Genomic DNA, 27661 nt, shown 5'->3' with positions numbered 1-27661 from the left:
GAAAGGTGATCACTCCCTGTAGGCCTGCTATTCTCCCTGGGCTATGGAGGGGAGGGACCAAGAGGTGGACCAACTCCCAAAGTCTTTCTCTGAGCCTGCACTGACCTGCTGTAGCTGTTTCTCCTTTTCTCTTGGGGCTAGGATGGTAAACCCTGGGGCACCTTACCCTTCCCTTTACTCTGGATGAAGGAGCAGAGAGTGAACCTTTGGACAGCAGCATTGTCAGTCGGGGGAGGGGAGTGTTAGATGGACTAGCAGATTTAGATACACTAGCAAATTAAAGCCAAACTCCAGCTAACACTTAATAACAGCAATTTTCTTTTTCCTTTTGGGATAATTATTTTACATACTTAAAGAAAAGCTGATCATTGCAATTACACCTATCAGTGGTAAACCCTCTGTTAAGCTGCAATATAATAAGTGTTTGCTTTTAGGTTTATTACCACTTTAATTCTGTTTAAAATTATGCACAAAGAGAAGAATAACACATAGGAAAAGTATATAGGAAACCACAATTAACCCCAATAAGTGGACACACTTAAATGTGTGAGGATCTTAAGGGAGCATTTTTAAAACTGCCCATCATTCAGGGTTAGATGGGTCCATAAAAGTTGTAGGTAATTATGTGCAAGAACCTATAAGTATAAAAGAGGGTGGATGTATTAGAACCCCTGTCAGTTTTTAATTATGTCTGTACCACGTTAGGGAGATTCACCCTCTCTATTTGTCCTGTTTATCATTATTACGAGAGTCAAAGTGAAAAAAAAATCACATTTTTAGTGTTGTCACTAGCACAGGAATAGAGGAAAAATCTGCCAATGGGAGACGCTAGTTCTGGTGACTGCCAGGGATTTCCTCACCTTTGAAGGATTCCCTCTCACTTCCTGTTTTGGCTATGGGGCAGGAAGTGAAGGAAAATCTCCCCAATGAGACACAAACGGCAAAAAAAAAAAAAAAACAACTGACAGGCGTTAGAACCCTCTATCTATTAAACATAATAATAAAAAAAAGGTTATGCCTTTAGCTCTACTTTAAGTTTTATGTTTTAAAGTGTACAAGGTATACATTTTACAGCAAACTAGCACTTTATATTATTACTCTATTGAGCCATTCACATCTATCTTATGTGCACACATCAAGGACAGTTTTGAAATAAAGCCATGCAGATAGTGTTGCAAAATATACTCCAACCCTGAACTGTGCTGTTAAATCTTGCAATTTAACAAAATTAACACAACTCACAGCCAGCTTGGCATCCATACTTTGCTGCAGTTAAGTGACTTGGTCATCTCTGTGCCCCCAGCCTGTGACCTCACTAAAGGAACACTAATAGGCCAATGAGGTTATCTCTATGTTCTATCAACATCTCCCTCGTAGGACGTGTGAAAACAGCACAACTGACTGCCCACATATGCTGCCGCTTCCTCTCAGTCTGAGTGCTGCTGTACAGGAGTTTACAAGAGGCTTAAAGTGATACTACATGATATCCTTATTTTCCAAAAATAATCACACATCTACTGCTTAACTGTCCTGTATTCTATTTTTGATTAAATCTTTTCTTACTGTGTTTTTCTGTCTCTTTGTACAGTGCATCCGGAAAGTATTCACAGCGCTTCACTTTTTCCACATTTTGTTATGTTACAGCCTTATTCCAAAATGAATTAAATTAATTATTTTCCTCAAAATTCTACAAACAATACCCCATAATGACACTGTTAAAGAACTTTGTTTGAAATCTTTGCAAATTTATTAACAATAAAAAATGAAAAAAAATCACATGTACATAAGCCTTTGCCATGACACTCAAAATGGAGCTCAGATGCATCCTGTTTCCACTGATCATCCTTGAGATGTTTATACAACTTGATTGGAGTCCACCTGTGGTAAATTAAGTTGATTGGATATGATTTGGAAAGGCGCACGCCTATCTATTTAAGGTCCCACAGTTAACAGTGCATATCAGAGCACAAACCAAGCCATAAAGTCCAAGGAATTGAATGTAGACCTCCGAGACAGGATTGTATCAAGGCACAGAGTTTTGGGTTAGGGTACAGAAACATTTCTGGAGCATTGAAGGTTCCAGTGAGCTCAGTGGCCTCCATCATCCTTAAATGGAAGAAGTTTGGAACCACCAGGACTCTCCTAGAGTGGGCCGTCCAGCCAAACTGAGTGAGCAGGGGAGAAGGGCCTTAGTCATGGAGGTGACCAAGAACCCCATGGTCACTCTGACAGAGCTCCAGTATTTCTCTGTGGAGAGAGGAGAACCTTCCAAAAGAACAACCATCTCTACAGCACTCCACCACATAAAAGGCACATAACAGCCCAACTGGAGTTTGCCAAAAGGCGCCCAAAGGACTCTCAGACCATGAGAAACAAATTTCTCTGGTCTGATGAAACAAAGATTGAACTCTTTGGCCTGAATGGCAAGCGTCATGTCTGGAGGAAACCAGGCACCGCTCATCAACTGGCCAATACCATCCCTACAGTGAAGTATGGTGGTGGCAGCATCTTGTTGTGGGGATGCTTTTCAGTGGCAGGAACTGGAAGACTAGTCAGAATTGAGGTAAAGATTAAAGGCAGTAATATACAGAGACATCCTTGATGAAAACCTGCTCCAGCGCTCTGGACCTCAGACTGGACCTCAGAGGTTCATCTTCCAACAGGACAACGACCTATGCACACAGCCAAGATAACAAATGAGGGGTTATGAGACAACTCTGTGAATGTCCTCGAGTGGCCCAGCCAGAGCCCAGACTTGAACCCAATTGAGCATTTCTGGAGAGATCTGAAAATGGCTGTCCACTAACGCTCCCCAACCAACCTGATGGAGCTTGAGAGGTCCTGCAAAATGATTGGGAGAAACTGCCCAAAAATAGGCGTGCCAAGCTTGTAGAATCATATTTAAAAAGACTTGAGGCTGTAATTGGCACCAAAGGTGCTTGAACAAAGTATTGAGCAAAGGCTGAGACTACTTCTGTACATGTGATTCTTTTCAGTTTTTTATTTTTAATAAACTTACAAAGATTTCAAACAAACTTCCTTCACATTTTCATTATGGAGTAGTGTTTGTAGAATGTTGAGGAAAATAATAAATTTAACCCATTTTGAAATAAGGCTGTAACATAACAAAATGTGGAAAAAGTGAAGCGCTCTGAATACTTTCCGAATGCACTGTAACGTCATGCAGAAAATTGTCAGTTGTCTAAACAGCGTACCTGCATCCAATCACATGTAGGACTGTTTTGTTTTTTTGTGGGGGGGGGAGTCAGAATACATTAGCCACAGTGGCAGTTTTGTCAATCCGTGCTGTTTAGTGAATATCTGTGAATCTGTTCAATTTATTTTTTGTTATTCAACAGAAACGTTTTTGTTTTTGTTCAGCCTGATAAAAAAAAATCTATGTGTGAATGGCCAACTTAATGCAGCCACCACATCTATGGACTTGTAAGCTACAACATATTACATTTTTGGGTTTGGATAGGCTTTGAAGCTAGCTACACATGGGCAGTTATCCCACCAAAAAGAAAGGATAGTAAGATACCTGCCTATCTTTTGCAGCATTGCTGCCCCCACAAGGCCCACTGACATGTCTTTCCTAACTTGGCCAAGGGGTAGATCTACAACATTTTTTCATTTGTTTTCCTTAACTTCCTGCTCGCACAGAGATTCTCCAATGAGAAAACACCTAGTGGACCCCCACATGTAAAGATTCTCACTTAGCAATGATTGAGCCTCTATTAGACACTTGACATACAAAAAGGTGAAGATAAATTCCAGATATGACAATGTTTACATAGTTACAAGGTCCAGCTTGGATCAATGTAAGTACATATGTGCCATACCTGTGAGATCCCTGTGGAAGCTGGGAATCACTGTAGTAGTGCATACACCACTTCTACAAGAATAGCCACTAGCTACTAGGTTCCATGCTAAGCAGCTGCCCTGCTGCATTGCGTACACAGGAAGCCCCTCACTCGAAACCATTCAAAGAACACTTTACATTTTCTCAATAAATGCAGTAAATGCAATAAAGTGTTCACTGGTTGGACTTCGTCCACTGCTTTATATTTATTGGGAAAATTGTAAGTGACCTCTAAATGGCACCTATGCCAAGTGGGCAACCTCCTGTGTTTAGTATGCAGCAGTGCAACTGCTCAGAACGGGACTTAGAAGCTAGTGGAGAACCTTGTAGAAGTCGTGTCTACTACAGTTAGGGAGGGGCGAAAAGTTTGGCCCGAGCATGAGTTTGGGCCGAACATTTGCCTGTTCGGCCGTCCACTGAACACCCGAATTTGCAGGGCTCAGTGCATTCTGTACCCTGTTTGGGCAAAGTTTTGCCCAATCAGAGCACAGTGTAAGCTGGTTGTTAAGGAGCGGGGCTGAGAAGCCGGCCGTGGCATCCTTAACAACCTATAAGTCATCAGCTGTCAATGGGTTTCCCTTCTGACAGCTGAACAATAATAAAAAAAAAGTGCGGGTAAAAAAAAATAAAGAAAAAATTAGTATGTGGTCCCCCAAAATCCATACCAGACCCTTATCCGGGCATGCAGCCTGGCAGGTCAGGAAAGGGGGGGGGGGCAAGCCAGCACCCCCCTCCTGAACCATACCAGGCCACATGCCCTCAACACTGAGGGTGGGTGCTTTGGAGTGGGGGTGCTCTGATGGGAACAAAAGCCTCTTTCCGACAACCCTGGGCTGTGGTTTTTGGGGTCTGTTGGTGGGGGGGCTTATCGGAATCTGGAAGCCCCCTTTAACAAGGGGGCCCCCAGATCCTGCCCCTGCTATGTGAATAGGTATCAGGTACATAGTACCCCTACCCATTCATGAAAAAAGTGTCAAAATGTAATAAACACAAGAGACAGTTTTTGACAAATCCTTTATTAAAAAAATAAAAAAATAGTGCCCAAAATGTAAATCCATCATCAATCACGCCACCTGTCGGACCCGAAGAATAGAAAAAATGTAAAAAGCCCCGCCTCCTGGGAGGCCTCCCCCTGTATGCCTGCTCTGCACTTTGACATTTCTTATATAGGCAAGGGGTGGGGCAACCTGGTCACGTGATGTCTGATATATGTCCCCCAGGGCAGTACCCAGGCCCCCATACCCCTTCTATAGCCAATTACTTGCATATAAGCCATCAAAATGGGCACTTTTGATTTTCCCTGTTTGGCTTCTAAAGACTTCAAAGGGGTTCGCTGTTCGGTTGATAGCAGAACTCCAGAACAGGGGGGTGTTCTGCCTTTCTCTAACTACAGTGATTTCCAGCTTCCTCCGGGATCCTACAGACATGTTCTGTACATATTTACATCAATCCAAGCTGGAGATTGCCATACCTAAACTTCAGCTTTAAACAAATCATACATTCAGTGCAAGAAATGAAGCTGTCAGAACGTGTTTGATTTCCTTCATTACCAATGGTACTCCTGCAAATTTCAACGTGCTGTAGCTTAAACTTTATTTGCATGCCATTAAGTTAAGTAATTCTTAAATGGCTTTTAATAGTTACATATTTACATTTGTAGTGTCTTGTTTAATTACATACATGTCTACAAATGGCACATTTATAAACATTGATGTATCTATGTCAGTATTATAGAATCATACATGCTGATGGCTAACAGTTCATTATCCTCTGTTATACTATTGAGTAAGAAAAAGCTTATCCAGCAGAAATAAGTTTGTACAAAATAAAGGAAGTTGCAAAACGAGATATTCATGTGACTAAAAAAAAAAAAAAAAAAAATATGCTGTGTTCAAACCAGCAAGTCAATGCTATTGATTCAAAAAATAAGTCAAAGTAAACAGTTGGGCTTTGTGAGGGAACATAAATCTATATTTGTTAATGATTAAGGCCAACACCACTAGAGTTCAGAGTTGACATAAAACATTTACTCTCTAGGTTTCATTTATTTTCAATGATAAGAACATACACTATATTGTCAAAAGTATTGGGACGCCTGCCTTTACACGCACATGAATTTTAATGGCATCCCAGTCTTAGTCCGTAGGGTTCAATATTAAGTTGTCTCACCCCTTGCAGCTATAACAGCTTCAACTCTCCTGGGAAGGTTGTCCACAAGGTTTAGGAGCGTGTCTATGGGAATGTTTGACCATTCTTCCAGAAGTGCATTTGTGAGGTCAGGCACTGATGTTGGAAGAGAAGGCCTGGCTCACAGTCTCCGCTCTAATTCATCCCAAAGGTGTTCTGTCGGGTTGAGGTCAGGACTCTGTGCAGGCCAATCAAGTTCCTCTACCTCAAACTCATTCATCCATTTCTTTATGGACCTTGCTTTGTGCACTGGTCCAAATCATTTGGTGGAGGGGGGATTATGGTGTGGGGTTGTTTTCCAGGGTTTGGGCTTGGCCCCTTAGTTCCAGTGATGGGAACTCTTAAGGCGTCAGCATACAAAGACATTTTGCACAATTTCATGCTCCCAACTTTGTGGGAACAGTTTGGAGATAGCCCCTTCCTGTTCCAACATGACTGAGCCCCAGTGAACAAAGTAAGGTCCATAAAGAGATGGATGAGCAAGTTTGGGGTGGAGGAACTTGACTGGCTTGCACAGAGTCCTGACCTCAACACCAATAGAACACCTTTGAGATGAATTCGAGAGGAGACTGCGAGCCAGGCCTTCTCCTCCAACATCAGTGCCTGACCTCACAAATTCGCTTCTGGAAGAATGGTCAAACATTCCCATAGACACACTCCTAAACCTTGTGGACAGCCTTCCCAGAAGAGTTGAAGCTGTTATAGTTGCAAAGGGTGGGCCAACTCAATATTGAACCCTATGGAATAAGACTGGGATGCCATTAAAGTTCATGTGCGTGTAAAGGCAGGCGTCCCAATACTTTTGTTGATATAGTATATATATATATATATATATATATATATATATATATATATATATATAATGTAGTATCATTTTCCATGAAATGTATCATACATAATGCTTACCATACCTAATTAAATGTCAATTCACCCAAAATTATTTTATACAGTAGTATTTCACTATGTATTTGCTTTAAAGGTTTTATTATTTTGAATATTAAATACATGGTAAGGATTACATATTTTAATATCATTGTACAACGTATAACTGATGTGGTAACAATCTATGCTATTTTTTAGCAAAATGCATCATAAGCTTGAATACTGCCTACTGTTAGTTGTTAGTCCACCAAAAAGTGATACTGCAGAGCACAGTGGACTGATTCAGCCCCACTCGAATGTCTTAGATAGGGGAACAACAGAAAGAAAGCTGTGCAAAATAAAGGAAAGTGCAAAATTGAGGTCTGAACTCTCTTCTCTTGGATGTCTTGGATAGGGGAACAGTGAGAATTCCATGCTATAGTTTCTAAATTTCTTTCTAAGTGAATTGTAACAATGCAAAAGGTTAAAGCAAACCTGAGAGATCCAGGGGGGGGGGGGGGGGGGGTGCCATTGTTGACCTCATTCTGAAAGTATTAGTCCATTGGCTAATATGCTGACCCATTGGTAATAGTTCTTTCTCAGTTTCTTAGCTGCAACAGGTCAGGATAGTTGGAGAATAGTCGGATGTCCTCATCTATATGCTCGTAAAAACAACAAAAAAAAAAAAAACTGCCCTATCTAAAGTGTGAGGTGTAAGGTATAAGTATAGATATAGGTATAATAAATTAAACTATGTATACAAAATATAATACTGTGAAGTAGATCTGTTTTTTAAAGTAAACAAGTAAACACAATCTACCTTAAATCAACTTTCAGGATATAGGTTGTTTTATATTCTGAAATGTGAGGTCATCTGACTTTTGTCCACTTAGTTTAATGAATAAGATCAACAACTTGTTTTTTCCCATGCATGTGATATGATATTTAAAGTGAACCTAACCATTGTATTCACTAAGTGAAAATTTAATATGGAGAGTGAATAGTTGCTGCCTCTTTAGTAAATCCCCCAGCTGCTCAAACCTGAGGCAAGGGGGGGGGGGGGTAACCATAGCATGGTTTCCATTAAAATAAGGTTAAGCTGGCCATACATTATACAAAACTCTTGTACAATGTTCCTTGATTTAGCAAAACCACAGAATATGAGGTCAAACCCAAACACTTTCAGTTTGGATGCAATGAGGCAGGCCCTTGCACTACATGGGTGAAGGTAAATGTAAAGAAGATTGAACAAGAAAATTGACTAATATATGGCCAGCTTCAGGCATAGTGCAACCTTCTTAAAACAGAAGGTATCTACATGCCTCACTTTCATCTCAGTCCAAAAATATAAAGGATTTGTTCCTCATTACAGAATAATGCGCGGAGACATGCAAATCATTTATTTATGCCCCTTGGTTAACTATACATCCAGAACAAGAAAGGATGACCTTTAATGGATCCGAAACCACTGGGACTTTATAGGGTACCATATGGTATAATTCAATTTAACTTTACACTCATATTGCATACACTCTCTATTATTTTGTACTTATATCTAATATACATCCAGAACTATGGGTTTAAAGCACAGATCCCACCGAATGTTATAGAACAATTCATGCTGGGTTCACACTAGCTGTGGCCGCAGCTCACAGCAGGGGGTCCGGCGTCTTCCTGTACACCACTTCAGGTGTGAGTCAAGCTCGATTTTTTGGCTGAATTCGCACCTGAAACAGAGCCAAAGACGCACAGGAGCCTTTTCCAGTGCGTTCCGCGGCCGCCGCAAAGCTGTGTGAATGGAGCCGCTCACAGACAAACAAATACTTGGGGGCACACCCTAACTATGCATCACATTAAAGATGGTGCTGCCATAAGACCATACAAACAGAACAAAAGATTATAGTGCACACATACAAAAATGTCATTTAAATCCTACAAGGCTATTTAAAGCACCTGAACATAACAAGCAAATCCGCAAATATGGGGATTTGGTCGCACCATATGGCCATACAGTGCTTAAGCCCACTACTAAGTCAAAGTACCCCATTTTCAGTGGGTCCTACACTATTCATAGAATGGAAGATACTACTTCTCAACTATGGGAAAAATACACTTCTATTTATTGGAGAACTAAAAGGACTCCTCCTATAACTCAGATGGATACTGATTAGAAGAACTGTGGGGGATGGAGCCGGTCACAGTCTCCTGTAATGCGAATTGGATGCGGAGAAACCGCATCCAATTTGCATCAATGTGAACCCAGCCTTACTTCAAACTTATTACAGATGTTTCAGGCTTGTTGGTCATTATCAGTACATAAAAATGTAAAGTGGTCATCTTTCCTTTTCTATTAAGAGGGAAGAAATAGGAGATTAATAACACTTGGAATTCTGATTACAGTGTAAATTCACCAGAATACCAAGAGAGAAAGCACAGCATGCGGTGCTTTTCTGTTGTTTGTTAAGCAAGGCTCAATGCACCAAAGGCTCAAAGGGGGCAACAGACATGTCTCGAATTTTTAAAACTAGAGTAGAGTTCAATTCAGTCCTGAACTACTTTGTGTTCTTCTCATGCCCCTGAGTCTACTTCAGATAAAAATGTGGCAAATCCTATCCTAAACTACTACTGGGAGCTAGTTAAGGCCCGTACACACAATACGAAAATCGGAAGTATAAATTTGTCCGACGAACGAACTGCAGATTTTCAGATCGTTAGTATGGTGCTTACGACAGCCGATTCCGCTTTTTCGTACGACAAAAGCTGGATGTGCAGACTATAAAATTTTTGTCGGATGTGAACACAACGTCCAATTTTTATTTAATTACTACGGTTTTGGTCCAAAAAAAATCTTAATCGCAAAACACGGATGCTCAGAAGCGAAAGAATACATACAAAACTATTCAACACATTAGGTCACTTCTGAAGTTGAATTCTGTCGTATGGTGAGTAACCTCTTCACTTTCGACATGAGACTAGCATGCAACAAAAAACGGACGAACCTTCGTCCGATAATCTGATCGTGTGTATGAGGCTTTAGTCTTCTAATATGCCATACTAATTACTGATTACTGGCTTGTGCAGTATCTATGCTGCAAGTAAAAGCAAGGAAGACATTAATAGATGTTTTCTTTTTCTACGCTCTTACCAGAAAAATGAAAACAGCTGCCTTGCACATAAGTACCTAGTAAAATGCACACATCAGCACAGTCACTTGTAAAGAAACAGGAAAGCAGCTGCCACTTACAATCAACAAACATGTGCCAAAAAACTCAGACAGAGTTTCCTTCGCCAGGCTGTTCCTTAGTTTCAGCTTGCCCAAACAGCTTCTGTCTTCCTGCATGGCTATCGTACTGTACTTGCTGCTTCTCCTGCTGTCCTTGGAGTTGTCAGTTTCAGGCATTTTCTTCGGCAGGCTTTGGATCCCCATATAAAGTTTAACCCACGTTTGAAATTGTGAGCTCTGTGCATCAACTCCTGTGAAAGAACCAATTCATATATTGCCAAGAAAACCCTGTTCCTGTGCTGCGATTGGCTGGATACAACTACGCAGAAAAACAGCTCATCCAAAAAAAATTCTATTTTTTTTTTTTTTAAATGTGCATCTCTAAAATAGAAGGGTGGAGAGCATCCAGTGTTCTAAACAAAAGGTATAATAGAAGACATATTATTATTTAATCTGGGTTTTTTTTTCTAGCTCCAGTAATAACAGGCTTTTAAAAAGTTGTGGCATTGGTGATTTATGAATGTGAATATGTGCAGTATGTGTAGAGAAGTGGGAATTGTTCAACGTATATGAAACGACTCATCCTGGATTGTGTTAATCATTACTTAGGAAAATGTCGTCAGAATAAACATTCACAGAACAGCAGATTATTCTAAAAAATACAGAACGCAAAAAATGTTTTACATCATTATCGAATGGTTTTCGAATTTTTTAATTACAGACTGCTAAAAGAACAACACTAATAATTCCTAATTACATGTAATGAGCTGATACCAGAGCAGGCAGAAAGAGTTACCTGTAACTCATTTTCCAATGCAGCGCACAGAAGCGCATGGTAGCAGACGACCGTGTATTGCAGTATGCACCTGCGTTGGGGTGCTGTTGGATATAAAAGACACTGCAACAGACCAAAATGTATAATGTGCGTTACTACAGCCCGGTAGTGTGAATCCATCCTAAAGGAAGGATTTCCCTTTAGTTCATAGCTCACACCTTCCTGGTACAATTGATTTTAAAAGCAAAGAATGAAACATTTAAGGGGTTGTAAAGGCAGAAGGTTTTTTATCTTAATGTATTCTATGCATTAACCACTTTCTGACCACCCCCGTTTGACAGCGGCAGTATGGCTCCCCTGTACGAATCGCCGTAGCCATACGGCGGGCGCTTTAAGGGGTACAGAGGGCGCATGCGCAACGCCAGAGACGCGCGTAGGCGCTCGTCGCATCACTTAGGAGCCGATGTGCTTGCCCGGCGCCCCTGATGTCCGCAGGGCACCCGCGAATGCTCCTGACAAACTCAGAATAGGGAGGTGTGTGTGTGTGTAGACAAATCCCGGTTCTGTCAGGGGAGTAGAGACAAATTGTGTGTTCCTAGTATTTAGGAACAGAGATCGCCCTCCTCCCCCAGTCAGTCCCACCCCCCCCCCACAGTTGGAACAAACACTGAGGGAACACATTTAACCCCTTGATCGCCCCCTAGTGTTAACCCCTTCCCTGCCAGTGACATTTATACAGTAATCAGTGGCTATCGCTGATCGCTGTATAAAGGTCAATGGACCCAAAAAAGTGTCAAAAGTGTCCGTTCTGTCCACCGCAATGTCGCATTCCCACTAAAAATCGCAGATCGCCGCCATTACTAGTAAAAAAAAATAATAATAATAAAATTGACATACATCTATCCCCTATTTTGTAGATGCTCTAACGTTTGCGCAAACCAATCAATATACGCTTATTGTGATTTTTTTTACCAATATTGCAGAAGAATACATATTGGCCTAAACTGAGGAAGAAATGTGTTTTTAAAATTTTTTGGGATATTTATTATAGCAAAAAGTACAAAATATTGTGTTTTTTTCAAAATTGTCGCTCTTTTTTTGTTTATAGCGCAAAAAATAAAAACCGCAGAGGTGATCAAATACCACCAAAAGAAAGCTCTATTTGTGGATTAAAAAAAGGGCATAAATTTTGTTTGGGTACAGCATCACACGACTGCACAATTGTCAGTTAAAGTGAAGCAGTGCCGTATCGCAAAAAATGACCTGGTCAGGAAGGGGACAAATTCTTCAGGGGGCTGAAGTGGTTAAGATAAAAAACCTTATGTGTGTATCAGCCTCCCCAGCACAACCTAATTACTTACCAGAGTCCCATCTGTCACCAGCGATGTCTTAGCCGTCCGTTACTTTCCTCCTGGCACCATTGACTCCTGCTGCTGTCAATCAAAGTCAGTTAGTCAATCAAAGGAGAGAGGGGGCGAGGTCGGAGCTTCGTGTCTGAATGGACACACGGAGCTGTGACTCGGCTTGGGTGCCCCCATAGAAAGCTGCTTGTTGTGGGGGCACTTGACAGGAGGGAGGGGCCAACTGAAGAGGGACCTGAGAAGAGGAGGATCCAGGCTGCTCTGTGCAAAACCGCCTGCATAGAGGAGGTAAGTATGTTATGTTTGTTATTTAAAAAAATAAAAAGAGACTTTGCAATCACTTTAAGGTCTCATACACGCTGCCACTGTACAGTCTTAGTTTGTAAATGATAGTCAGAAAGTAATACTAAAGCCTTAGCTGTTACAGATATATCCGTCTTGGAAAATTGTAACTGGAAATTAATCAATTATTTACCACAATGCCATTAAAGACTCACATTTTCCTTAATTACCTGGGGCAGCATCCAACCCCTTCTGTGCGGCTTCCCCCTGAATTTCTTTAGCTTCAGCGTGAGAGTGCTGAATAAAAATCACATGAGGAATGCTGGTTTTAGTTTGCGACACTGAAGTTATGATGACAGTCTTTGATTTTCAAAGTTGAAAGGTTACAGAAATTTGGAAAATAGATATCAACATACTAGAGTTTTGCATTCCCAAAGACTTGCATAAAGGCCTTAAGAGTTGTTGTTGATACAGACTCTGTAGCTCCTGAAACAGTCCCAGTCAAGAAGCACTTATGTCAGGTGCATACACAGGAGGAGTCTTTAGGATCATCCTCACTCGTCTTTGCGGGCTGAGTTTCTAGTCATCCTGACTAACACTGAAATAAACCCTGTATGTCTAATGTAGCATTCCTCATTCTGTAAAAATACCAGAGTGTTACGTCAACTAAAAACTTTCATTACAGATAAAGTTTGTAGTTCTGCTAAAAAGTCAGAATTTTAAATAGATTGTCTTAGAGTTAAAAGTAATTGCGTGAAGAGACCCTAACAATTATGCAATAATACATATTATTGTCAAGGTTTTTATTGCTACTACAACTCTTGTTTTATTTTTTTACTGACTACTAAACCACCTCTTTCAGCACCTTCTTGCTATGGTGATGGAATGGGTTGGAAGGCCTAGAATTTACACTAAAGCCCAGAGATCTGATATGATGAAAAAGACTGGTGAACTACTAAGTAAGGAGTGGTTAGCTGGAAAATGAATGTTAACCTCTTCACGACCGCACTATAGCCGAAAGACGGCTACAGCGCAGTCGCACATTGCTGGGGGGGGCGTCTATGGACATCCTCCCGTGATCTGCAGAGTGCATCAGCAGGGATCTGTGATCACTGTGTCCTTAAGACACATCAATCACAGATCGGGGTAAGGAGCAGATCACAGTGGCTCTTTACCATTTGATCAGCTGTGTCCAATCACAGCTGATCACAGTGTAAACAGAATTTGCCAGTTATCGACCTTCCTCTCCTCACGCTGACAGTGCGTCAGGAGAGGAGAACTGATAACCGGCAAATCCACATCTACATATACACTGGTAATCAGAGCAGCCCCAACAGTGCCCACCAGTGCTGCCAATCAGTGCCCACCAGTGCTGAAAGTCAGTGCCCACCAGTGGTGACAATCAGTACTGCCAGACAGTGCCAATCAGTGCTGCCTGCTAGTGCCCATCTGTGCTGCCAGTCAGTGCCGATCAGTGATGCCTATCAGTGTCCATCAGTGCCTGTCAGTGTCACTTATCAGTGCCCAGTGTCGCCTATCAATGCTGCCCATCAGTGCCACATATCAGTCCAGCCTCATCAGTGCTTTCTCATGAGCGCCCATCAGTGCCATCTTATCAGTACCCATTAGGGATGAGCCAAACACCCCCCGGTTTGGTTCACACCAGAAAATGCGAACAGGATAAAAATTTGTGCAAACATGCGAACACCATTAAAGTCTATGGGACACGAATGTGAAAAATCAAGAGTGTTCATTTTAAAGGCTTATATGCAAGCTATTGCCATGAAAAGTGTATGGGGACCTAGGTACCAATGCAAAAATTTTTTTTTAACACAGCCGTTTGTTTCAGGAGCAGTAATTTTAATAATGCTTAAAGTGAAGCAATAAAAATGAAAATATTCCTTTAACTATCGTGCCTTGGGGTACCCTTAGTCTGCCTGTAAATTGGCGCATCTTCCTGATGTGTTTTACTGTGCCGTAGCAAAATTACATTTTTAAAGGAAAAAATGTAATTTAAAATTGCTGTAATGTATTGCCGGGTCCCGGTAATATAGATAAAAATCAATGAAAAAATTGCAGTGGGTCCCCCCCAGTCCATACCAGGCACTTCGGGTCTGGTATGAATTTTAAGGGGAACTCCACCCCAATTTTTTTTTTTTTTAAATGAGCGAGCGCCCCCCCCGAACCATACCAGGCCGTTTGCCCTCAACATGGGGAGGGTGCTTTGGGGTCCCCCCCAAAGCAAGGGCCTCATCCACACAGCCCTTGTCGGGTGGTTGTGGGGGTCTTATCGGAATCTGGAAGCCCCCTTTAACAAGGGGGCCCCAGATCCCGCCCCTCCTATGTGAATGGGTAGGGATACATTGTATCCCTATCCATTCACCAAAAAAAGTGTCAAAAAGTAAAAACCACAATACACAGTTTTTGACATTTCCTTTATTAGAAAAAAAAAAAAGTGTTCTGCGATGTCCATCCATCTTCAATCACAGCGCCGACGGACCCAAAAAATAGAAAAAAAACCCCAAAATACTCCACCTCCATGGGAGGCGTCCTGCTGACTGCTCTCTTTTCGCTGTGATAGCTGTTATATAGGCAAGGACAGGGCCACCAACTGACGTAACTGGATGACCCCAACCCCCCTCTGATGGCATATGATGGGCGTGGTCACTCATTACGTAACAGGGTGGCCCCGCCCCTTACCTATATAACAGCTGTAGATATAGATCTATATCTATATCCATATAGATATATAGATATAGATATATATCTATATATCTATATAGATATGTATATACTAGACTGCCTGCACTGTATATATAGTCTACACTGAATGCAGAGTGTATATATATAGATATATATATATAGATACAGTCAGGTCCATAAATATTGGGACATCAACACAATTCTAATCTTTTTGGCTCTATACACCACCACAATGGATTTGAAATGAAACGAACAAGATGTGCTTAACTGCAGACTTTCAGCTTTAATTTGAGGGTATTTACATCCAAATCAGGTGAACGGTGTAGGAATTACAACAGTTTGTATATGTGCCTCCCACTTTTTAAGGGACCAAAAGTAATGGGACAATTGGCTGCTCAGCTGTTCCATTGCCAGGTGTGTTTTATTCCCTCATTATCCCATTTACAAGAACTAGATAAAAGGTCCAGAGTTCATTTCAAGTGTGCTATTTGCATTTGGAATCTGTTGCTGTCAACTCTCAATATAAGATCCAAAGAGCTGTGACTATCAGTGAAGCAAGCCATGATTAGGCTGAAAAACAAAACAAACCCATCAGAGAGATAGCAAAAACATTAGGTGTGGCCAAATCAACTGTTTGGAACATCCTTAAAAAGAAAGAACGCATTGGTGAGCTCAGCAACACCAAAAGACCCAGAAGACCACGAAAACAACTGTGGTGGATGACCAAAGAATTCTTTCTCTGGTGAAGAAAACACCCTTCACAACAGTTGGCCAGATCAAGAACACTCTCCAGGAGGTAGGTGTATGTGTGTCAAAGTCAACAATCAAGAGAAGACTTCACCAGAGTGAATACAGAGGGTTCACCACAAGATGTAAAACATTGGTGAGCCTCAAAAACAGGAAGGCCAGATTAGAGTTTGCCAAACAACATCTAAAAAAGACTTCACAGTTCTGGAACAACATCCTATGGACAGATGAGACTAAAATCAACTTGTACCAGAGTGATAGGAAGATAAGAGTATGGAGAAGGAAAGGAACTGCTCAAGATCCAAAGCATACCACCTCATCAGTGAAGCATGGTGGTGGTAATGTCATGGTGTGGGCATGTATGGCTGCCAATGGAACTGGTTCTCTTGTATTTATTGATGATGTGACTGCTGACAAAAGCAGCAGGATCAATTCTGAAGTATTTTGGGTAATATTATCTGCTCATATTTAGCAAAATGCTTCAGAATTGGACGGCACTTCACAGTGCAGATGGACAATGACCCAAAGCATACTGCGAAAGCAACCAAAGAGGTTTTTAAGGGAAATAAGTGGAATGTTATGCAATGGCCAAGTCAATCACCTGACCTGAATCTGATTGAGCTTGCATTTCACTTGCTGAAGACAAAACTGAAGGGAAAATGCAAAAGAACAAGCAGGAACTGAAGACAGTTGCAGTAGAGGCCTGGCAGAGCATCACCAGGGATGAAACCCAGCGTATGGTGATGTCTATGTGTTCCAGACTTCAGGCTGTAATTGACTGCAAAGGATTTGCAACCAAGTACTAAAATGTGAAAGTTTGATGGATGATTGTTAATCTGTCCCACTTTTGGTCCCTTAAAAAGTGGGAGGCACATATACAAACTGTTGTAATTCCTATAACGTTCACCTGATTTGGATGTAAATACCCTCAAATTAAAGCTGAAAGTCTGCATTTCATTTCATTTTAAATCCATTGTGGTGGTGTATGGAGCCAAAAAGATTAGAATTGTGTTAATGCCCCAATATTTATGGACCTGACTGTATATATATAAATACACTGCATGCACTGTATATATAGGCTATACTACACTGTATATATTGTATATATACTGAATATATACCGTATTTATTGGCGTATAACATGCACTTTTTTCCCCTTAAAATGAGGGGAAAATTGCGGGTGCGTGTTATACGCCAATCTCCTGCTGACTGTGAGCGGAGCGAGCTCCGGCCGCCATTATACATAGATAGTCGAGTGTACTCGACTAGGTTTGGCTAGCTCCGCTCACAGTCACGCCCAGTCCCACCCTATGATGGACACAGGGACTGGGCGTGTCTGTGAGCGGAGCTAGCCGAACCTAGCCGAGTACACTCGGCTATCTATGTATATGGGCGGCGCTCGGCTCCGCTCACAGTCACGCCCATCCCGGATAACACCAAGGCTGCAAATGACACCAAGGCTGCAAGGCTGCAAATGACACCAAGGCTGCAAATGACACCAAGGCTGCAAGACTGCAAATGACACCAAGCTTCAAATGACACCAAGGCTGCAAGGCTGCAAATGACACTAAGGCTGCAAATGACACTGCACAAGCATGCAGATGGACGCTGTGCAAGGCTGCAGATGGACACTGATAAGGCTGCATTGATGGGCATTTAAATGTATGTTTTTTCCTTAAAAATTTTTTTTCCTTAAAATTGCCTCCTAAACTTGGGGTGCGTGTTATACGCCGGTGCGTGTTATATGCCGATACATACGGTATATTAACCTGCCTCTAGCTAACTTCTCTCATTCATTACACTATATATGGCTGCCATGTAAGCAGCCTTATATAGTGTGGGGCGTGGACTTAGCCCCCTAAACCATGATTGGCTTTAGCCAGTCCCTGCCACCCCTGCCTCATACATTAATGCACTGTGATCTCACAGTTCAATATGATATGGGGCATCCCACGGTGCTCAAATTTGCTGCAAATGCCCCATGAAGTTCAGTATTCGCCGAACGGACAAACACCCACGTTCAACTTGAACATCAAGCTCATCCCTAGTACCCATTAATGCAGCCTATCAGTGCCCATCAGTGCAGCCTATTAGTGCCCATCAGTGCAGCCTCATCAGCGCACATCAGCGAAGGAGAAAAATTTCTTATTTCCAAAATGTTATATCAGAAACTAAGAAAAAATGTTTTGTTTTTCAAAATGTTCAGTCTTTTTTCATTTGTTTAGTGAAAAATAAAACCCATCAAAAGAAAGCTCTATCTGTCTCAAAAATTAGAAAAATTTGTTAAGATACAGTGTTGCGTGCCCATGTACTGTAATTGTCATTCATACTGCTACAGCACTGAAAGCTGAAAACTGGACTTGGCAGGAACAGAGTGAAAGTGCCCAGTAAGCAAATGGTTAAAAGGACCCCGTCATCAACTTAAAGTGAGTAAAAGCACAGAATAATCAAGCACCATAAATATTTGCTTGCACTGTTTTTCCTTTTCATAAGCATCTTATTACTTGCAATTTACCTCTGAACTTGCTAGCAAATTTGACTACTTCAGAAGAGTCAGTTCCCTAGCACAGCCTTTCCTTTATTGCAAGGCTTTCCTTTCACTTTCCTCTTCTGGAAGTGTCTAACTAATGTCTATTCTGGCCCAGACACTTTGCCCATCCCTACTTTAACTCCCTACTTAACCTTTTCTGTAGCATCTGGGGTAGGAGAAAAGGGAATACTCTAGAGTGTCACTTGGATGACAGCTTTGAGTCAACTGAGGCAAGATGGCGGCATGCAGCAGCAGTCCTAGGGCTTAGCTGACACTGCTAGATGCCACAGAGAGAGGTCACTGGGGGCCTCCACTCTAAATTTTGCTATGGTCCCGAATGGTATGTATGTAAGACCGTTTTAGAGTAAGTTTCTCCCTCTTTGGGTATTGGTTAATGTCCTTTCTGTCATATTTAATTAGGTGGCAATTAGATATATAGCACAGGAAGTTGGGTGGATGACGAGATCATAAATGGGACAGGAAAAGAACAGGAAAACAGGAGAACAGGACCTGGAAGCAACTCATGTCACTTTGTCTGGAGACTGAGAAAGAAACTGCTTCAAGATTTGAGTAAGAGTGGCTTGAGATATGGCTGGAGATATGGAGATCTTTGGGCAATGAGTGCAACAAAATAGAATGTAAAGTTCCAACAATGGTAAATGGAGAAAGTTTGAACTTATACATCCATTTACGAATAAAGTTCATGTGCTGTAAAAAGTGCTCAGTGCTTCAACAATTCATAATGCAGTGCTTCAACAAATCATAATGCTGTGGTTCAAGGTGCAACCACTCCATGCTCCCCTCCTTTGTGTCCCCACTTACCAGAATGGTAAGTTATCAGCACATGTTTTAACAGAATCAAACAGCTACTCCTTTAGCTATATCCATATGTTCTTGTGTAAATGGGAAACCTCTTTTGCCAGCAGTACTCCGTCATCACTCCATCATATGCATGCATAGAGAGGGAAATAGAAGCCATACAACATCCCATAGTGTGACTCCATTTATTTATTTATTTTTTTAATTGTGCAGTATACTACTCACATTATAAGAAAGCTTGCAAGCGGTCAGACTAGGTAAATATGTTTCCTCTGAGTGTATTATTAACATAGGAGTGCTACATGGTTCTGTATTGAGTCCTCTCTCCTCTACTCCTTATACACTTGTGACTGTACTCCTTATTTTCCAATAAATAGTGTCATTAAATTTGCAGGTGACACTACTACAGTTGGTCGAATTCAGGGTGGTGACGTGGAGTACTACAGGAAGAAAGTTGGAAAAATTCCAGAGTGGTGTGGGGAAAACAACCTGTCCTCAAATACAGGAAAGACCAAGGAAGTGATACTAGATTTTAGGAAGAGGAAAACTGACCTGGCATCACTCTACATTAAAGGAGAATTGGTAGAGTGAGTCCCTGTTTTTAAGTTCTTAGGTGTTTATAACACTGAGAACTTAACTTGGTCAGCAAACATGAAAGCTGTCACCAAAATGTGTCAGCAACATTTGTATTTCCTGCGACTCCTTAGGAAACATGGTTTAGGTAAAAACATCTTAGAGTCCTTTTATCGGTCCTCTATTGAAAGCATGCTGACTTACTGTATTCTGGCCTGGTATTCTAATTGTATGCTAGCAGAAAAGGCTGTGCTCCAAAGAATTGTAAACATTGCACAGAGAATTGTGGGCTGTAAGTTTGTCTCTGTAGATTAAATTTATCAGTCCCGTTGTGTTTTTATGATTGAAAATGTATACTTTATTTTGAAAGACAATATACAAAATAACAAATACTTCAACAGGGTACATTCCACTCTGTACTGCGACGCAGCGCAAAAATACTCTACATAACAATACATTTACCAAGCATACAAATAAATTACATTCATCCTGCGGTATGATGCCTGATGTGTTGTGCAGAGTAATAATACCCCGAAACATCACATCATGCATGACGCCGCATTACCCTGAAAGCATTACTTCAAAAACATGTCACAAAAAGTCATATACTGTCTGGTAGCATTCAAATGGGCAATGGTTGTGATGGGGGGGTGGCGGAGGTGGGGTAGGGGAGGGATAAAAAGAGTTCACAGGCCCGAAGCTTTATTGAACTGCCAAAGGATACACGGGGGAAAGGGGGGGAGGGGAAATCTTCAGACCTCCTCTTCCTCCTTGAAGTCCATCAAGTGTTAGTCTCTGAGCAGACTGTGTACCAGTCTGCGGCAGTCCTCGATGGACATCCTCTCTGGATGAGGCACTTTCTGGTGCACCACAAAGCATCCTTAAAGCAACACAGCACCCACCAGGCACCGTCAATGTCCTCCTATGAATGCGTTTCACAGAAGAGTCCGTTCAACACACCAAAGTGTGTGATAGCAGTCTGTGGTACAAAGTCTTTCAGTTCAGGTTCCAAGGCCCTCAACAGGTCCTGTGTAAAGGGGCACTCCCAGAAAACATGAAAAGCAGTTTCCTCCTGGATGATGCAAAAGGGGCAGTGCCTGTATCTGCACAGGTTTCTGGCATGCATGAATGTCCTGAGTGGCAACCCCCCTTGGATTGCCATCCATGCCAGATCTTTGTGCCTGTTGGTGAGTCTCTTTGAAGAAAATTCCTCCAGACCACTATGCAAGTGGCTGAAGGGAGGCCTGGAACAGTTCCAACAATGTCTGATGCTCTAATCAACTTGTGGATAGTTTTTGGCTTCCACAAGTCGGGCTTCACGCCACGCAGCCCCAGCTCCTTAATAAACTTGAAAGTGTTCAAGTAGTACCAAGGGGTATCCCAGTTGTAGGGGATGGAGCTGTCCCATTTGTCCCATCCAAGGGACCTCTAAAGCGGCAGGAGGAAGAAGCGGGACATGGAGTTACCACCAGAGACTACAGTTCTGTCCACTAAAGTCCTGCGGATGCAGTTGCAGGCAAAGAACACCCTCAGTAGAGTGGCGATGTCAGGCACACCCTTACCACCCTTGAGAGGTTCCTTGAACATAACCGCCCGCTTCACTCTGTCCATTTTGGAGCTCCAGATGAAGTGAAACACCGCCCTGGTGATGGCCTTGCAGGTGTTAACCCGGGTGTGCCAGGCCTAGGCGAGGCACTGCAAAACAGGGAGAATCTTGCTGCGGAGTACCAGTGTTTTACCTTTGATGGTGAGTTCTCTGAGGCTCCAAAGTCCAATCTTCTGTCTCATCTTGGCCAGTCTTTCCTCCCAGGACTTCAGGGCTGTGCCCTCAGCTCCAAACCAGACCCCAAGAATTTTGATGAAGTCCGCCTTGACGCTGAAAGGAATGGGTGCAGAAGAAGGCAGGAACCACCTTCCGAAGAGCATGACTTCTGACCTTTGCCCCTGAAGCTTGGCCGAAGTCCTCACAGGTCTGGGCGAGTGTGTCGATGGAGCGCTGATCAGCACAGAACACTGTCACATCGTCCATGTAGAGTGAGCACTTGACCTCCCGTCTGTCCGGTCCTGGTGCAGTAATCCCTCTGATCTCTGGGTTCTGTCTGATGCTTTGAGCGAAGAGATCTATACAACAAACAAAAAGCAGAGGTGAGAGAGGGCAGCCTTGTCTGACTCCAGACCGAATTGGAAAGGGGTCAGTTTTCCAGCCATTTACCAACACCACAAATGTCATTATACATTACATTCACATACAAACAAACCATTTCCCCAAGACCAAACCTGCGCAGAGCTCTGCACATAAACTCATGGGAGATACGGTCAAAGGCCTTCTCCTGAACAAGACTGACCAGGGCCACGTGCACACGGCGGCCATAAATGTACTGGACCGTGTCCCGGACAAGCACGAAACTGTCCGCAATCCTGCAACCAGGAATGCCACAAGTCTGATCCGGGTGGATGATCTGTCTGATGACTTCAGCCTGTTGGCTAGAACCTTGGCGAGGATTTTGTAGTCCACGTTCAGAAGAGAGATCGGACGCCAATTTTAAAATCCGATCTCTTCCCCTTCTGTTTATACAAAATCGTGATCATCCCCTCCCTCAGTGATGGAGGCATTCTGCCCTCCACCGCCATCTTCTCGTACAGCTCGAGCAGGTCCGGGCCCACGAGATCCCACAGTGCTACATAGAGCTCAACTGGGAGACCTCCAACACCAAGGGGGCGTTGACAGCTGATGAACCTGCAGGTTCAATTTGGTTAGAGATACCTGACAGGAACCTGTTGGCCGCCTGTGTGTCTGTCTCTTTTGGGGAGTAGAGATTGGTGTAGTAGTCACTGACCACTTGCATCACAGCCTCCTTTCCCTTCTGGAGTGTTCCAGTCTCGTCACGTAGCTCTGACAAGGGTGCGTGTCCTCAGTGACGTTTCCTGAAAAAGAAAGAATTACACTTCTCACCTTTCTCAAGATTCTCCACCTTGGCACGGAAGACAATGTGCCTGGATTCTACCTCGAAGTGTCCTTTCAGGCTCTTCTTGGTGTCCTCCAGGTCCTGCCTAACTTCCCAGCCGCAGTGATGAAGGTCCTGCAGGGACTGCAACTGACGTTGCAGTCTCCTGAGTTCCCTCTTCCTGGCACACACTTGCTGGCGTCCCCTTGCCTGAAAGAAGCTGTGCAGCTTAACCTTCACAAACTCCCACCAATCATTTACCCTTCCGAAGAATCTCTTTTCCTCCGTCCAGGTGGCATAGGCCTTCCAGAGTTCCCCCACCAATTCTTCGTTTTCCAGCAGGATGCTATTCAGCTTCCAGGAACCCAGTCCGCTGGCAAAGCCCTCGCCCAGGTCACCCCGAAAGTGAATAGCCCTGTGGTCAGAGAAAAAGCAGGGGATCATGGAGAACTCACGATGCTTGACTGTTCTTGAAGTGAGCACAAAGTTAATCCTGGAACGCACAGATCCATCGGGTTGGCACCATGAATAGTTCACAGTACCTTTCCCTATGGATCCCACGGCGTCCTGCAAGGAGGCCTCCGAGATCATCTCCCTGAGCAGCCTAGAAGTAGCATCAAGTTTTGCGTATGTGCTGGAGCTGCGCCCATCCTCCTCGATCGGACAGTTAAAATCACCACCGATCACTACTAATCTGGTGGTGACGAGTTGGGTCCGCAGGGTCTGGAAAAGGTCCAGCCACACATTCTTGTCTGGGGAGGTGTACACGTTGATGAGCCTAGCTGGCTCTTCCACCCACGAGCCGTCTATGACCAAAAGACGGCCACAGACAAGCTCATGGATAGAGTCAACTGTGAAGCGCCCACCCCTGACCAGAATGGCTACCCTTGCAGACTTACAATCGCCACCCCGGACCAGTAGGAGGGACCAAGGGTCCACTGGGAGGTCAGATGATTGTACCTCCTGAAGGGAGGAAGGGCGCACTCCGGAAGCATATAGACCTCACTCTGCTGAGTAGAAAGAAACGTCAGGACCGCTTGCCTTCTAGATGTATCCTTGATACTCCTCACATTAATGGAAAAGATGGAGATTTCAGCCTGAGACCTTTTGAGGTTCCTTTGGCTTCTTTGGTTTGTTTTCTGGCGGCTTCTTCCTGGTGCTGGAGGGCGGCTTACCCTGGATCAGGGCTCCAGCGTAGGGACAGTGTCTGAAGATCCGCAAAGGTTGCAAGCTTTGGACCTCGGACAGTCCTTGGTCTCGTGGCCTGTAACCCTACAGAACCTGCAAGCAAGCTCTGTATAATCCTTACCCATGTGTCCCGGATGGCCACATCTGTTACAGTTGTGGGGCATGCTGGAGTAGAAAAGGATTCCTGTGAATGATCCCAGGGAGAAGCACGGCTGCAGGTGCTGAATGTCCCCTGAAGGGTCTTTCCTGAGTTTAGAAAGTACAGACCACCTACCTATCCAGAAGCCGTTGACATCGAGGATTCGGACGGGGTCCTTTACCTCTGGAGGTAGGTGGCTATGTCCTTCCCTTGGGTATGGGGGTTCCTCATGGCCGCCGTCACCCACCTTTCGTCCCGTGTTATGGGGCAGTTCACAACGAACTTACGGAAGGGGGATTCAGGGCCACTGGTCTTCACCATCTCCCAGTATCTTCTGCAGACCTGAAGAGACACAAAAATTTACGTAGAAAATACCTTTTGTGAAGGTCTGCATGGAAAGCATCTTCGCTTTGCTGAACCCCTTCTCCAAGATCATCTTCTTTCTGAAGATCTCCGGGGTCATGTCGGGGACTCTTCCATCCAACTCCTTCAGCTGCAGCACGACTGTCTGCTTCAGGGTTGGGAGCCCGTCTGAAGGCAGGTCTGGCTTGGCTGGTCTCGGTTGGTTGGCGCCGGCCGGGGTAGAGCTGGAGGTTGAGGCTGCGGCATTCTTGGGTTCTTCAGGGGGAGTGGCTGGAACAGGGTTCTTCTTCTCCTTGCTGGTCTTCTTGTCACTCTTCCCCATTGTTGAGGAGTTGGATGTCGCTTCAGGTGTTCTTAGGCGGCTTCCTTCTGGTTCCTCAACGTCTTCGCTCTTTTCATAGCCTTTAAAAAGGCTCTAGCATCTACTGCCCGAAGGTAATAATGCGGAGAGGGGGGGAGGAGGGAAGACCGCAATCTCGTTCCTTGTGGGGGCTAAGCCTCTAGCCCAATAGCAGTAGGTGAAGCTGAATTTAATCATCGATCATACAAGGCCGAGCAGAGGGTACCCCACAAGGACCAAATGGCTTGGATAGATACAAGTGGTTCTCAACATCTTAGCTGTGAAGCAGAGACACCTCTAAAGGCTATAGTCGATACTACACTTGATCTTAGCCAAAAGGCCAAGAAGCGATCAGTCCCGTTGTGTTGGCAGAGCAGAAAGGATAGTGAGCGATTTGTCCCTTCCTGGACATCATCTGTTTGAACTGCTGCCATCTGGCAGGCGGTTCAGAAATATTAGGGTGAGGACAAATCCTTTCAGGGAAAGTTTCTTCCCAAGAGCCATCAGGTCTATGAATGAAGTCTTCCATAAAAATAAATATATAGTAGTGAAGATTGGGGGGTGATTGGGGATTAGGTTTGTGTGCGTTGTTACTGTTGCATGTTTTTATTTTTTATTTTTTATATGAATAAAAACAGCTTTGCCATTCTGAAGCTTCCCTCAAACCACTTTGCATATTATTTTATATATCTTGTGATTCTGTACTTGCCAAATATACTGCAGAAATCTCCCTCCACTGAGTCTGGCTGCAACCATTTTAATGTGGAGTTCCACCCAAACAAAAAAAATGTCATTAATGTGTATGAAATAAATTTTAAAAAAACATTTGGAGAATTTTTTTTTTACTTACCTTTTTATGCCTGTTGCTATGTGGTCCCTCGAACTCTGCCTCCTTCATCACCTCGGCTCCTGACGTCACTTCCCTCGGCGCCTCCGCTCACTACTGCTCCTGGGAGAAGTGTGTCATCATTTCCCAGGAGTCAGTGGGCCGTGCCGAGGGCTTCTTTGCCATCACAATGGGGCAGTCACTTCCGACGACGTCGTCCATTGTGATGGCAACCTGAGTAGTTGACAGCGCTGTGAGAAGAACTGAATGAGCATGCTGGTCGCTCAGCAGCACCATATCCCGGAACTGAATGCTTGTGGGCTTTACATGCCCACAAGCAAATGAAACAGCTAGCAAAGGTTTATCAAAGTACATTTCAGAGATAAAACCGGACATCGGGGGACAAATTTTATGAAAAACGTGAGTGTTACAATGCTATATTAACAGCTTCTGAAAGGTTTTAAAAAAAAATAGTGATTGTAGTTGGAACTCCACTTTAACTGTGGGCATCTGGAGCTGCTGCCTGTTCACTTTCTGGATTTACACAGACACACAGAGGCACACCTCCAGCTCCTCAGCCCTGCAGCTCTCATTGGCCCTCTCATGACTCATCCCCCCCTCCCTTCCTGGCAAACTCTCACTAGAGTGAGAGAGAGAGAGCTATGCATGATGTCATAAGCCTAGGTTAATTACAGACAAGAAACAGGAAGTGGGCTGTATAAGGTATTTACTGGCAGAAAAAAATATTTTACTTAATTTATTGTCCAAAGTTAAAACAAGGGCAGAAGATTTAATATATGGAAAGTTGAAAGAAATGCTTTAACATCCGCAAGTTGTGAGATATCAGATACTAGACGGATACCTAGGTAAGGAATACTGTCAGTGTTCCAAGTATAGGGGTAGGAAGTTTAAAGTTTGTTTTATATAGTGGGGTCAATTCCAAGGTCTAGAAGTAAAGATTTAGTAAAATTGATGTTGTAATAGAATAGTTCACTGAATGTTGTAAGAATTTCATGGGTTGCTGCAAGAAAAGTTTCCGGATTTGTTAGAAAGATTATTATGTCATCAGCGAATAAGTTTATGTTATGGGAATTTTGTCGAAAATTGAATCCAGTAATTTGTGGTGATGTTCTTCTGCAAGGCAAGGGGTTTAATTAATAAATTGAAGATGGATGGGGATGGAGGACAGCCCTGCCTGGTGCCCTTTGAAATCAGGAAGAGATGGGAAAGCGTGTTGGAGGTGTATACTCGGGAATACCGCCAGGGAGGTTAAGATGTTTATCGTATTGGTTCTACCAATAAAAGTAGAAGGTCAGTGCGTAATTTGGAGAGTGTTTTACACGAAGAGTGGATGGGATTAGATTTGTTAATAGACTCTAGGTTGCAAATGTCTCCCAAGAGCTTGTCAAGCTGCAACAACCTCTGTCTCTTAATACGAGAACACATTCGTATAAAGATGTCTCTAATGAAGGCCTTGTGGGCATACCAAACAGTGAAAGGGTCAGAAACTGAGCAATAGTTCAACTGGAAATATTCTTGAAGATATTTGCTAATATCGGTGACAATTTGGGATGAGTTTAATACTTGAGAGTTGACCTTCAGGATTAGGTGTATGTTCTTCCACTATTGATATGGAGACAGGCCCAGATAGCAAGTAATTGTGCTGCAAGTTTGAAAATTACTTGCTAAGCTCTTGCTAGACTTGCCAAGCTTCACAAGATTGTTGCACAATTGCAGCAGGCCCACATTGCAAGACTCTAGATCAACTTTCTTGGCATAGGTGTGTAAAGCTTATTGCATTAGGGTGCGCACCCCAAAGATCAAACACACATGCGTGTGTGTATATATGTGTGATATATATTACATATGCATACACATACAGACACACACACACTCTTATGCCCCATACACACGATCGGACTTTCTGCCAACAAAAC

At 43.1% G+C, this 27661-nt stretch overlaps 1 protein-coding gene, 1 long non-coding RNA gene and 1 pseudogene across 2 annotated transcripts in view; 1 reads left to right on the top strand and 2 right to left on the bottom strand.

The window, feature by feature from the left end:
* The window catches only part of AQP9 (aquaporin 9), a 56355-nt gene extending 45674 nt beyond the window's left edge, over window positions 1–10681 (bottom strand). Inside the window, exon 1 of the mRNA XM_073618809.1 lies at window positions 10155–10681. Coding sequence (XP_073474910.1) covers window positions 10155–10337 — 183 coding nt within the window. The 5' untranslated portion in view covers window positions 10338–10681. The remainder of the gene's footprint in view (window positions 1–10154) is intronic.
* On the top strand, window positions 9438–20559 carry LOC141131484 (uncharacterized). Its single transcript, XR_012242784.1, has 3 exons — window positions 9438–10557; window positions 18340–18427; window positions 19745–20559. It is a non-coding gene; the product is annotated as an uncharacterized lncRNA (long non-coding RNA).
* A 4529-nt stretch (window positions 20560–25088) lies between these two features.
* LOC141135973 (U2 spliceosomal RNA) lies at window positions 25089–25250 on the bottom strand (annotated as a pseudogene).
* Between the last annotated feature and the right edge of the window lie 2411 nt (window positions 25251–27661).

This window comes from Aquarana catesbeiana, linkage group LG03 (assembly GCF_042186555.1).
Source record: "Aquarana catesbeiana isolate 2022-GZ linkage group LG03, ASM4218655v1, whole genome shotgun sequence".
NCBI lineage: Eukaryota > Metazoa > Chordata > Amphibia > Anura > Ranidae > Aquarana > Aquarana catesbeiana.
This window is presented reverse-complemented; position numbering and strand designations above follow the sequence as displayed.